The following is a 13,700-nucleotide window of genomic DNA, read 5'->3' on the forward strand; positions in this document are numbered from 1 at the left end:
ATAAAATAAAAAAATAACTCAATAGATGAAGAACAAAATCAGGTCGTTGATTGGTTAATTCACCCAGTTTGAGTATCTATCTTCTCAACAATCCAAACGAATTTTGAGTCGTGAAGAATAAAAATTGGTGAAAGAACACAAATCTATCTATTTTGTTTCGGTAATTTGAGTAAACCCAACCCGAGTATAACTCAAACCGAAATAATTCCAAATTAGTAATTTGGGTTTAGGTTAGGCTAATTAAACGATTATATGCTCAACTCTATTCATGATACCCACATTTAGCAAGTTTTTCAAATTTAATTATGTCATTCTCATGATCACAATGCTCTTATTACCGTATTACAATTTTTTAAAGAAAAAAATGAAAAGGAATTAAACGAAGCTCTTATCCATATTATAATTATTTCAAGGAAAGGAAATAAGCTCTATATTAGACAATATATCTTATAAATAAATATATATATATATTTATTATTGACACTAAAAACAATAAATAAGAAAACTAAACACAATTGAAGTCATTGAGAAATATATATATTCATATTGAAGTTAATTTTGATTCTTAAAAAATCAAAGTTAATATTGATTGGTTTTGGAGATCTGATACATTTTTTCCGCTTATTCCACAAAATTTCAACTATCTCGTCGTGTGACCGGCGACCCAACAAACATCTACGCACCATGAAATGAATAAAGCTCTCACACCCTAATCATGAATTAGGAACATCCACTACCCTGAAACTCTCATTCCCACATGAAATGTGTTGTTTTTCATGTGTACCTTAGTGGGTTGTTTGTTGACTTGACTCATACACCCTAAACCAAATCATTAATGCACATAGAACTAATAAATAAAATTAAGTATCAAACAAAAAAAGGAGGATTTAGGGAGTAATTGAAATGAATCCTATATATATATATATAACATGTGTTACATCATTAGGAATTGGAAGTCCAAATGGATAACCCACTAGTTAATACACAAGTCACAAAACACACATCATGATGAGTGAGATCAGCTTCTCTAATTCATGGTTGTGTGTTTCTTGTCCAAATTAATGGTCAATAATCCCACTAAGCTAGAGATTATATGAGAGCTAGTGGATGTGTGTTCAATGTGACAATCAAAATGCTATTGTAAATTGGTCATAATGATTTCTATTGTCACCTCCTAGCTCATTTATTTGTCACAATGTAGGAAAATACAATTATAATTTAACAAAACATAATCTTTACAAATCAATTTAATTGTATAGGTTAATTAAAGATTGCTTCAGATATAGCTGAAACGCTATTTACATCTTAAAGCACTGATTAACTATGGTAGAAGGGAACAACAGGTTATTTTTCTTACCTGCAGCCAGAGAAGATTGAGGAGTTTATAGTTTCATTCCTCATCTTCAAATAGTGGGCAATTAAGTGTTACGGCGAACTAGAAATAGTAGAGCACGTATGCAGAAATGTTCACACCTGAAAATTCTCAATCTAGGAAGCATTCAATAAAATCCTAAGCAAGCATTTGAACAATTTGGGCTCAACCACACCAGTCATCATACCTAAAACAAATGATAGACTATTCAGACAAAAAAGAACAGAGATAGAAAACATGTCTTATTGCCAATTTAGAAATGCTGGAAAAGAAAAGACAAAAGTAGAAAAAAACATTTTATTTCATTTGTTTAACTCGTGAGTTGTAACAAACTTGGATGTAGGAAAGAATTGGTTATTGAATGACTCTTGATAGTAACAACCATATTTGCTCAACCATAATAAAAGCCAGGTGACATTTTAGCGAAATTGTATCTACTGAAGTAAATCTAACATTTAAGAAACAACATATTCTATTCCAATTCGTCAACCTTGATATCATAATTACAAACAAATTTCATGTCACTGAGTAGCCAAAGGGTTGGTTACAAATCACGTTACAGACAGTTAGTGGCAAGGACTTCCAATTTTCAACACAGCTACAACAATTCTATCACTGAATGCATGTAGTAACATTAGCAAAATCTAAAGCAACAGGTCTGCTTCAGAGATAGTTTACCTAGTCAGTTGTATGAACAAGAAAAGGATTCGACTGACACCATATATAGTCCTTTCATCAGTTTATGCACATATATGAGCTTCACTGCATGTAAGAATCTGCATATGAGTATGAAAAAAATCAGATTCTTTGTATTGTAGAAAGCAAAATGGTCCTAAGATTCAATTTCCATCCAAAACAAATAAATAAAAGTCCATCACCTCTAAACAAGTTTCCTCTTGTATTTAGACGGACGGATCTCCATCGTTGCTGTTATCCCCTTTGAACTTCCCACTTATAAGAATGTCATAAGTTGTGTCATCAGGTTTCAGGCCATTGTTAAGCATCTCATCATGCAATTTAAAGGCTTCCTGCAGATTCCCTTCCTTGAAGTACCCAGCAATCAATGTGTTGTAGATTAGGACATCTGGAACCATTTTGTTCTTCTTCATGTCCTCAAAAACATTATGGGCATTCTCTAATTGTCGTGTGTTACACAAACCGTTTATAAGAACAGTATACATTATGATATCGGGTACTATTCCCTTGGCAAGCATCTCACTATAAAGTTCAGATGCAAAGATTATTTCTCCCTGTTTTAGATAACCATCTACTAATGTAGTATAAGTTCCCAAATCACATGGAATACCCTCGGCAATCATTCTTCTTTGAAAGACAAGTGCTTCTTTCGTATTGTTTACATTTTTGAATCCACTAATCAAGCTATTGTAGACAACTTTATTTGGATATAACCCTACTTGAAGAAGCTCTTGGAAGAGTTCACATGCACGACCCATATCCCTCTTTTTACAAAAACCATCTATAAGAGCACTATATGCGGTTACATCCAATTCAATACCCTTGCTTCTCATCTCGTTACGAATCTTTAAAGCAAGATCAATATTATTGCTTTTGCAAAACCCATCAATAAGAGTGGTGTATGTTACAACACTTGGAGAAACTCCATTTTCACACATCTCGCTGTAGACAGCTAACGCAGAGTCCATCGTTCCCTCCTTGATAAAGCCATCGATAATGCAATTGTAAGACATGCAGGAGGGGATAAATCGAATAAATACATCCTCACCAAGATCTTTAAGCATAGCTCTTGCTTTTGAAGTGCAGCCAGATTTGCATAGACCATTGATTAGCGTATTGAATGTGTAGGCAGTCGGGGCAATTCCCAAACCAAGCATGTGACTATAAACGTCAAGTGCTTCTTCAGCCCCACCTTTTCTGAAATAACCATCAATCAAGATACAGTATGTGACTACATTGGCCTTCAAACCATTTTCCAGCATCTGATCTAATAAAGACGATGCTACCTTCATGTTCCCTTTCCGAGAATGGCCAAGAATCAAGTTATTATATGAAACCACACTCGGTTCAACTCCTCTTGCAATCATCTTATCCCATAGACTGCCTGCTTTATTCACCTTCCCCTCTTTACATAACCAGGATAACATGTGGTTATATGTGAACACATTAGCAATGCCAGAGTCAACTGCCTCATCAAACCATTTGAATGCCTCTTCGGATTTCCTTTCTCTCAAGAAACCGTGTATTAGTGAATTCACATTGAAAACGCTTGGTTGAATGCCTGCCGCTTTCATTTGGTTATAAAAGTCACATGCTTTTTCCATTTTTCCATTCCGATAACATCCCTCGATGATCACAGAGTAAGTTATCTTGTTTGGATTTAGTCCACTTTCAACAATCTTGTCAAACAATTCTAAAGACTTGCTCAATTGCCCCTGCTTGTAGTAACCCTTCATCAAACTCGTCGCAAGTACTAAGTTCATCGATTTTCCACTGTCGATCATTTCCTCCTTGAGCGTTAAAGCACTTTTCATGTTCCCATGTCTCACGAGAGTCGAAATTAGAAATGTATATATCCGCTCAGATGGAGACCAACCTTTTTTCTTCATCTCATTTACTAACAAACACGCGAGATCAAGATCTGGTTTTCCACAAGCAGATTGAACAGCTGTGCTGTACGTGATCGCATCAAGCTCAAGGCCACGAGACTTGGCTTCCTGAAAATATCTATTTGCCAAATCAAAGTTCTTCTCTTGTAAACATGCGCGCATAATCACATCCACGGTGGCACTATTGTACTCATTCTCGTTTCTAGAAACCAATTCATCAAACAATGACAATGCCTCGCTGGTCATCTTCTTCCTAACTAATGCAGTAAATAGAATATTTATACACCTTATGGACAAGCCTATATCCAGTTCATTCATTCTATAAACACAGTTGATACATTCTCTTAATCGAGCAGCCCTGATGTAACTATTCAACATATAACTAAAAATTGGAGTGCTGAAATCAAATCCATACTTTCTTGAACATTCAACCAAACTATCAAGAAAGACACAAGCAGAGGGACTAGAATCCTCTGAAACTAATTGGTTCAATAATTTCTTACATATCTTATGATAATTCAAGGAACTCACTAAAATATGAAGCAAAACACTAAAAGGATCAATGGTGGCAGTTAGAAAACCGCAATGTTTCTTAGCCAAGTTGAAGTAATCTAAAGCAGAATTGGGGTTTTGCCGATGGCTTAACAGAATCCTTATGACTTCCACGGATGTAACAACTTTGTTTTCTGAAACAGATGTACAAAATTCTGAACTGGATACATCATTGGAAGCTAATGAAGAACCAATCTGTCCAGCATCCGTGAGGGAAGATTCTGTCGAATTGGAGAAAGAAGAATCACTAAAGAATGATCTCCATGAGGTAATTGAAGAGAGAAAATGATGGGATTGTGAAGTAATCAATCGCAAAGAGGCAGAGGAAGAGGAGGAAGTCAAACAAGTTCTCATATTTTGGTATTGTATGAATCATTCAAAATGTCTCCGACATTGTAATGGGTATCATCCAGTAACCTCCGTTGAGGGATTCAGATGCCGGAGATGTCTCACATCACTTAAAAAAACATCATCTGTGAAACAGAATAAACATCATATTAGACTAACCCATACAACCTATTTAGACAATTTTCAAACGAAGCTGTTCGGAGAAGAAGATTCTAGAAGACAGAGGTTACCCTTGAAGGGGACCCGACAAGATCATCAGACGGCGGCGGACGGCGGTGCATTGATTGATCTAGCAACAATTCAATCTTGTTTAGGCGGTGCTAGAATAATTCTAGGGCCCTTACTGTAAAAGCCCAAATAAATGTTAGTGGGCTAAGTCCAGTGAAAAAAAGACAGAAAATGTCCGAGGACGAGGATAAGGAACGTTGTTTCATTCCATTCAATCAAATCTTCGAACTTGGGAAAGATAATGGCGCAAGCACTGTTCATGCCTCTTGCTCCTTCACTCTCTCTCGTCTGCAATCCCACAGGAAGAACCCTCAATTCTGTTTCTTTCCCCATTTCAACTGCGCCCACCAAGGTGGGTGGTATATAAGCAGAAATTCACCTTAATTTCTGCAAAAACTTATCTGAAGATTTCGATTTTACATCTGTTTACAGGTTAATGGTTTGAGCATCAAATGCGTTCGTGTGGGAGGTGTTGAGATTCCCAACAACAAACGGGTAGAGTACTCAATTCAGTACATACATGGGATCGGTCGCAACAACGCGCGTCAAATCCTCTTCGACATCGGCATGGAAAACAAAATAACCAAGGAGCTTTCCGAGGAGGAACTCAATATTCTCCGTGAAAACGTCTCCAAATACATGATTGAAGGAGACCTTGTAAAAACATAATCCATTCATTCTATCTTCAAAATTGAACATTAATTTGGTGAAATTGGATTTGAATGTTTGTTTGTTTTTTGGTGGGTTTTACATACAGAGGAGATTCAATGCGCTTAACATTAGGAGGATGAAGGAGATACAATGCTACAGAGGTGTTCGTCACATTCAGGGGCTGCCGTGTAGAGGACAACGGACGAAGAACAATTGCAGGACATTGAAGGGTAAGAAAGTGGCGATTCCAGGGAAGAAAAAGGCTCCCCGTTAGTTAGATTGAACTGGTTGGGCTTTTCTTCTACTTGTATTTGATCTGTATCACATTTATCTTCTTTCATGTTGAAATTTCTATCCACTTGAGTTTGTTTGCATTGTCACATTAACCATGTTCTTACATGATCAACAATCAATGTGTAATGGGTCAATTTAACATCAAATTTGGACACAAAAAGCTGAAGAAGAACCCATTGATAATGGTTTATATAAGAAAGTTTAGTGCAATTGTATATGAGTAGATTGAATTTGGTAAATGATCTTACTTTGCTAGAAACTGTTTGCATCTATCTCTTACAGAATCAGGGTATAGATCTTTTCCAAATTCTTCCCACTATCTCTGTGGCTAGCTGTTATTTCACAAACAAGTTATTTATGATTGTTTATTCTTTACATGGAATGTTCTTGCACTTGCATTTAGTGGGTTTGTGATCATTACATTTGCATTTTATTTACATTAGTTCTTCAAAATTTGGCTATTGAACTTGTAGTAACTAGTAAGCATGATAAGGAATGTCTGAAGTAGGTGAAAATTTTCAGATTGTAATGATTTTGTGTTCGATTTGCGACTGACTGACTGACTGACTGACTGTCTTCATGATGTGGGAAAGGTATTAGCTTATTTGAGAGTGTTTATTTGAAATTAAGAAATGGACAAGAATGCTACTATAAAACATAATGGAGTGTTGTCTGAATGTCTCAACTGTGTTTTCTTCTTAGGATTGAATCTTGTTTAAATCCAGTTGTATGCTTAATAACACTGAATGAATGAATGAATACCTTCTTCAACTCCAAAACAAAGTTGAATCAACCAGCTATTCATAAAATATAACACTTAAAATTGCAAGCCCTCCAAATTGTATCAATTATTTGCATATCTGGTTAGGTTGAGCATGGGGTACATTAATCTCAGATTCGAATTCGAAATACTATTTCGGATTGATTCCGGATTTTGATTAAATTCTGATTTTATTAGGATTATTCAAAATATTTAAAGAAAAATATATTTTTTAAATTATATTTTACCTCAATATAATATATTTTTATATTTATTTCTGTATTGTATAGTTAATATTTTGTTCAGATTCAAATTATAAATAAATAAAATTAATTATAACATTAAAAATTTAATTCTTTTTTTATAATTAAACATTACATAATAAAATAAATTGAGTAATTAGATTTTTTTTACTCTTAAAGTTGAGTATTTGACCTATTCATTTGAACCGAATCCAAATTATAAATTAGATTAACTATTTCGGTTTAAATTAAATTTGGTTTAAATTTGAATAATTTAATTAATGTAAAATTATTGAATAATTTCAAATTAACATTTATAAATATCAAGTGGAAGTTCAATGTTTAAATTCTTTAACATAATAATTTTAAATTATTATTAATTGAATTATTATATGAATTTTTATGAGGAATAAAAATATATATGAATTATTTTAAAAAATTATTAATAATAAATATATATCAAATTAATATATCAAATTAATATTATTTCATAACATAATAATTTTAAATTATTATATGAATTTTTATGAGGATAAAAATATAATAAAATCGTTTTAAAAAATTATTAATAATAAAATATATATCAAATTAATATTATTTGTTAATGACATAGAAATGTGTATATGTTTTTTATCGATAATCTAACACAGCAAATTATGCATAAAATTATTATATATATTATTTTATAAGGAACAAACATAATAATTTAAAAAAATATATATTATTAATTAAATATATATCCATATTAATATTATTTTATAGTGACATAAAAATCATAATATAATAATTTAAATTATTATTAATTAAATTATATCACATTAATTTATTTGTATTGAGAATTTAAAAGATAAAATTATGCATTAAATTATTATATAAATTTTTAGGAGAAATATATAATAATTTTAAATATTATTAATTAAATATTATTATAATAAATTATCAAATATAAATATATAAATAATATTTTTTTTAAATGACTATGTTATTCCTCATAAAATATATATATATATAGTTAATAATAATTTAATACATATATTTAAATATATAATAATTTAATATATTATTTTTTTCTTTAAATTCTTGAAAATTTAATTATTTGTCCGAATAGATGTATTTATCCTATATGGAACATTGAACTACCATAATATTGATACACCATTAAAATAAATTTTATAAGCATATTAATTACAATTAAAATGATTCAAGGTCAACCTTAAAGCTAGATAAACATTTGTTATGACTTATGATCAAATTATAATTTTTATTTTTATAATAATCCTAATTAGGACTCAATATTTTCATATAAAGTGCCAAGTCTGACCATTTTCAATAGGATATACGGCCCATTAGATATAGCACATGAGCCCAAGGATATTTTATTTTCTAACAACTTCCTACAGCCCAATTGTTATTTTTTATTCTTTAATTTTTCAAAATGTAAATTGTAAATTTCATTAATATTAATTTATATAAAAGCTCACTTGTGTTGTGTGTTTTTTTTTTTAAATCGGGGCCTTCACAAATGTTCATTTTTCTTTTTTAATTTATCACTTTAACTTCTTTTTTTATAAGATTAGTTCTTATTAATTCAAAAAGGTAAAACAAGCTAAAAATACAAAATTAATTTACAAATAATATAATATAATGTATAAACAATCAAAAACGAGTTTTAACCTCTCACCTAATTAATAGGTTTTTTACTTTAATATTATATATGAACCTAGCTAGTTTAGGCTTTTGACTCTTTCCTTATTTTTGTAAAATTGTACTTTTTGTTTTTACTCCATTTCAAATTTAAAAAGAATACGACAAACAGTTGCTAAATATAGTAAATATTTTTATCTTTATTCTTACTGTCACACATGTCAATATATCTATCTATAGCTAACAAATTCTATTTACTCTATCTAAAATTAAAAAAAAAAAGAACTATTCTTTAATACGCTTTAAATGTTGTCTGTACCACTTTTTAACACTTAAATCTTGTTTGATTTTATGTTGGTAGAGTTTATAAAATAAAATAAAAACACATTTTTGTAATTATTTAATTATTTAATTATTTTATTAATAGTGTTAAGAAGATGATTAATAATTCAAGTTGTGAATAAAAAAACTTATATATCAAATCAAATTGAATTTGTTATGAGAGAAATTGCATTATTGAAGTACAAGTCATGCATGCATTGCATATATACTATAATATTCATTTCACATTTTAAGTTACATGTTTTATCTAGTAAATAAAATTGTCAAATTTTGTAATATTAATTAAAGTCCTCTTCGATGGTTTTTTTTATTAATCTATACATTATTTTAAAACAATTAATTGAAAGTGATTTTGATAAACTGGGGTTTTTCAGATAAATAGAAGATGTTTTAATATTTTGATTTATAAATTGAATAAAATTATTGATGAAAATAAAATAAAAATAATGTTTAATTAGGTTATAATTATTTTTAAAATCTTTAAGCTAAACAGACCTTAGTAGAAAAGTTAAATTGCCTTGAAATCTTTCGTTTCATATTATTACTCACCTGAAGACAATTAATAATAATTTTTAATTAATGAAACCACCATATATGCATGGGTTTTTATATAACAGATTGATCAAACAATAATTTATTTTTAAATGATATATGTTATAAATAATATTTGTTTAAACATAATATATAAAAAAATTACGAAAACATGAAATATTCACCACGTTAGTGATGAAACATACTCGAAACATAACGAAATTAATCATTTAGTGAATAACATTTAAAATTACATAAATAAACTAAAACAAACCTAAATGATCATAGGCCTGGCTGAAATTGCTCCAAAGAGGCAAACAATTTGTGATAAAATGGGATTTGACAAAAGAAAGAAACAAAGCAATGTATGCATGGGTTTAGCTAGCTAGGTTTAGGGTTGGTTTACTTGGGATGGAAAAGGGTTGGTTTATTGGTGGTAAAGAAAGAAGATTTGCATGATTTTGTGCAAATCCTCCTCCCTCCCAGACTGTTTTGGAACAGACATGTCTGCTACTTAGCAGCTACCTTTGCATGCTGCCTGCTTCATTCGAGATCGAGAGAAAAGACAAAAACACAAAGAGAAACAGATATTCCAGTTTGGGAAATCATTGAAAATGAAACACTAGAAAACTACGGTCAACTTTCCCTCCCCATCGTATCGTATGTTATTTGTTTATCGCTATCTAGCTAGAGTACACATCGATCTATGAAGATCATGCAGCCAGCTAGCCCAGAAAATGATCTATCCAACTCATATTTTCAATGGATGAGAATCATTGGAAATATGCTAACGATATGCTCAACTGATTGATTTTTTTTTTCAATTATTTTGCTTACATTAATGTTATTATTCTAAAATATACCACAAAAGTTATTAATTGGATCTAGAGTTTGATGGAAGGGTTTTGAGATAAAACCCAGTTTTTATTCCAAAACTCAAACATCTTATTAATCATTAAATCAAATAATTTTATTATTTAAATATCAAAATTACTTTCTAATTTTATCTTATCTCTAAATCACCTCTCTCATTTACACTATATCCTCTAAAGTCAAAGAGTAAATTAGTCTTCAAATTTTAAAAACTAATTTTTTCTTAATTTTTATAAACAAAAACTCAAGTATAACCTAAAAAACTCTTTTCTCAAAAAAAAAAAATATAATAATAAATAAATAAAAAAAACACCCAATGCCTAAACCCTAATCATTAATCATCTCACTAATTTTTTTTTATGTCAAAATTTAATTATTTAAACATATTTATTCTTTGAAAGAAGATTAATATGACTTTTATCTTCTGATTTATTATTTTATAGTGTAATATATATTAATTAATTGTATTCTTCCATTTTTTTCTCTCAAATAAAATAAGTTTTAATAAATTCTAAGTTATTGGTTTAGAGAAATTGTGTTTTTTGTAAGTTAAAACGATATTAATAAATTATGATAAAATAAAGTATTATTTTAGTTATGTGATTAATTATAGAGTTAATGTAATATATTAAACTAACTCTTGCTTGCTATGTAATAAGTTTTAACAAAATAATCATTTCTCGATATTTTACTAATAATCGGATTTTGACAATTTATATTTAAATATATATGTTGTTGTAGCATAAAAAGTGAAAGGACTAAAACAAACGGGACTTTAGAAGCAAAATCTGTTGGAGTGGACATGAGTTAGAGGAAAATCGGTCATTATATATGATGCGTGACAATATCCTTTACACGAGCAGACGGCCTTGTTTGGTATTACTTTTTTAATAATTACTTTTATAAACAATATTTAGAATACTTAATAAAATATAGTTACTATCCTTGAGCAAATCTAAAAAACTGATGCTGAAAAGTTATAAACTAAATAACAGTTTAATGATATAAAAAAATGTTTCATCACATAGTAAAACTTTACATTATTTGAATTTAGCAAATTTAAACAAAAATATAAATATTTAAAAGGGCATTTAAATATAAAAACACAGTACACCAAACACGGCTTAGTTTGTAATTATTATTTCTTGGTTGTCACTTCTATGATGATTGCTTTTACTATTAACAAATTTCAAAACAATTTATACATAATTAAACAAAATTTTACAAAATCGATATAACACAAATAAAGAGTCAAACAAAGAAATTAGTAGGACCTTAATTGATATAAGAATTTAATACATATTAACAGACAAAAAAAAATCATCAAATTATTAATAACATTGAATAAATGTATTAATTAATTAATTTGTAAGATAATTTGAATTTTATTATTAATAATAATGGAAGAAACAAAACTAAAATGACACTACATAACATAAATTTGAATTAATCTTTTATTTTTTAAATTCATTTGCTATTGCAGTTAAAATAGTGTCACATGTGAGATTACTGCAAAACAATCTAGTTGAAATGTATATCTTTCAATAACATGGAAACATAGTTAATTTACTAAAATTACTTAAATGGTAAGTTTTGGTTTAATTCTCAACAAAATAAAACACACTTAAATTGAAGTGGAGAGTTCTGTTTGTTATAAATTCAATATTTTGTAATTTACATATTTCATATTTGATAATGCATATAAGTCCGGAATTGGAATTGTGTTTGAGTTGTAATAAAAATTCGAAAATAATTTTTAGATACAGAAATATTTAATAAGATTAGTTAATATTTGAGATATTTTTACATTTAAAATTTTATTTCTAATTTATGAACTCGTACATTGAGATAACTTTAATAAGTTCATTTTGTTTATATATATTTAATATTGTGATGGAATTTAAAATATTTTATAAATAAATATTTTATAAAAGTTTATTGAAAGGTATTAATAAATATTGTGGTTGATCCCTGTTGTTTACTATAACTTCTAATATTATCATTTATTATTATTATTTGAACTTAAAAAGTTCTAATATTTTTTAAAATTTTGAATATAAATTTAAGAGAAAATATTTTTTGTTTTTACTAGTACCATACACACCTTTAAAGCTTGATTTTGTATTGTTCGACACATACTCTTCACATAAATCACCATAGTTTATTATTCTCAATAAATTTGATGTAAAATATAAAATGAATCAAGCAAAAAAAATAACACTTTTACCCTACCATACTAAATATCGTTCTCTTTTGAGTGACTAATGCATTCGAACTCACATGCTCATGAATACTAGATATCCACAACTTTTTTTTTACTATAATCTAAAAAATGGTACCATTCTCATTGCTTGCTTATTGCTCTTGGGACAATATCAATACGCTCATAGATATAACAACAATAAAAGTTGGATTTGTTCCCCTTAATTTTTTTGAAAAAGTGGAAAATAAGTTGAAAAAATAAAATTATTTTTTATAAGAATTAAATTACGTTGAGCTGTTTCAAAATTAATTTAATTTTTATCTACTAAATAATTATTATTATTCTAAAAGTAGTATCTCTTTGTTCTTTAATTAACATTTCCATTCTTTCTTTCTTTATATTTTGAATTAATAATCTTTAAAATATTAATAATTTAATTAAGAACTTGTATATATATATATAATACTAAAACCATGTAATTTAAAGGTTTCCAAACATCAAATTAAATGAGAATATGAAAAGGGTTTTAGGGTTTTTAAATAGTTATATTGATTAATGAGAGAAGAGGAGTGGAGAGAGAGAGAGAGAGAGAAAAAATGCATAATAAGTGCCTAATTGCATATAGCCAGCCCTAGGGCTAGGGAGAGGAAAATGGGAGATTATAACGTGCACAGTCACCCATCGCCGCCGCTGCATGTCACCCTATTTGGGTTATTTGAAAATTGATTTAATCAAAAATCTTTTTTCTATCTTGTATATTTGATGATGATTTTTTTAATTTAGGCATGGGCTAAAGAATAAATAATGGTTACTTTATATGTTTGTATAAGGATAGTTTTAAAGAAACACATTCAAAATGAAGCTGAAAAACCTTGATCAAAGAAAATGTACATATAAAAAGCAACCAAAGGATGATGATATTTAAAACCTGGCTAAAAACAAGCCTTTCATAAGAACTTGCAACAAATTGAACAACACCATAGTTTTTCCTTGTAAAATAAACAACAACAAACGAACACACAAACTGTTCTTTCGGCCAAAACAAGGAAAACACTAATTACCCATTACAACTTAA

The 13,700-nt window shown here is 28.9% G+C and overlaps 2 protein-coding genes across 5 annotated transcripts; one reads left to right on the top strand and one right to left on the bottom strand.

Moving 5' to 3' along the window:
* Positions 1–1,196: 1,196 nt before the first annotated feature.
* On the bottom strand, positions 1,197–5,213 carry LOC124944612 (pentatricopeptide repeat-containing protein At3g54980, mitochondrial). 4 transcript variants are annotated; one of them, XR_007099942.1, is made up of 4 exons: positions 5,088–5,213; positions 2,251–4,982; positions 2,051–2,148; positions 1,197–1,473 (listed from the first exon to the last, which is right to left on the bottom strand). XR_007099942.1 is itself a non-coding variant. In XM_047484912.1 (2 exons), the coding sequence occupies exon 2, from the start codon at positions 4,861–4,863 to the stop codon at positions 2,275–2,277; it is 2,589 nt and encodes an 862-aa protein (XP_047340868.1). In that variant the 5' UTR covers positions 4,864–4,982; positions 5,088–5,213; the 3' UTR covers positions 2,156–2,274. The 4 variants fall into 4 exon arrangements, 1 of the variants encoding a protein (XP_047340868.1); XR_007099940.1 differs by having other exon boundaries at positions 1,197–1,559; XR_007099941.1 differs by lacking the exon at positions 5,088–5,213 and having other exon boundaries at positions 1,197–1,559; positions 2,251–5,035.
* Positions 5,214–5,273: 60 nt separating this feature from the next.
* On the top strand, positions 5,274–6,116 carry LOC124944613 (30S ribosomal protein S13, chloroplastic). Its single transcript, XM_047484913.1, has 3 exons — positions 5,274–5,437; positions 5,518–5,742; positions 5,843–6,116. Exons 1-3 carry the CDS (start codon positions 5,327–5,329, stop codon positions 6,008–6,010), a joined length of 504 nt encoding a protein of 167 aa, XP_047340869.1. The 5' UTR covers positions 5,274–5,326; the 3' UTR covers positions 6,011–6,116.
* Positions 6,117–13,700: the final 7,584 nt, after the last annotated feature.

This window comes from Impatiens glandulifera, chromosome 7 (assembly GCF_907164915.1).
Source record: "Impatiens glandulifera chromosome 7, dImpGla2.1, whole genome shotgun sequence".
Taxonomy (NCBI): domain Eukaryota; kingdom Viridiplantae; phylum Streptophyta; class Magnoliopsida; order Ericales; family Balsaminaceae; genus Impatiens; species Impatiens glandulifera.

What these genes read in the sequence shown, in the direction of transcription:
- LOC124944612 (XM_047484912.1), bottom strand. Translation starts at nt 4,863, where the DNA reads ATGAGAACTTGTTTGACTTCCTCCTCTTCCTCTGCCTCTTTGCGATTG.
- LOC124944613 (XM_047484913.1), top strand. Translation starts at nt 5,327, where the DNA reads ATGGCGCAAGCACTGTTCATGCCTCTTGCTCCTTCACTCTCTCTCGTC. An exon ending in TTTCAACTGCGCCCACCAAG is followed by an intron (nt 5,438 to 5,517) that starts GTGGGTGGTATA and finishes ATCTGTTTACAG; the next exon opens with GTTAATGGTTTGAGCATCAA. An exon ending in ACATGATTGAAGGAGACCTT is followed by an intron (nt 5,743 to 5,842) that starts GTAAAAACATAA and finishes TTTTACATACAG; the next exon opens with AGGAGATTCAATGCGCTTAA.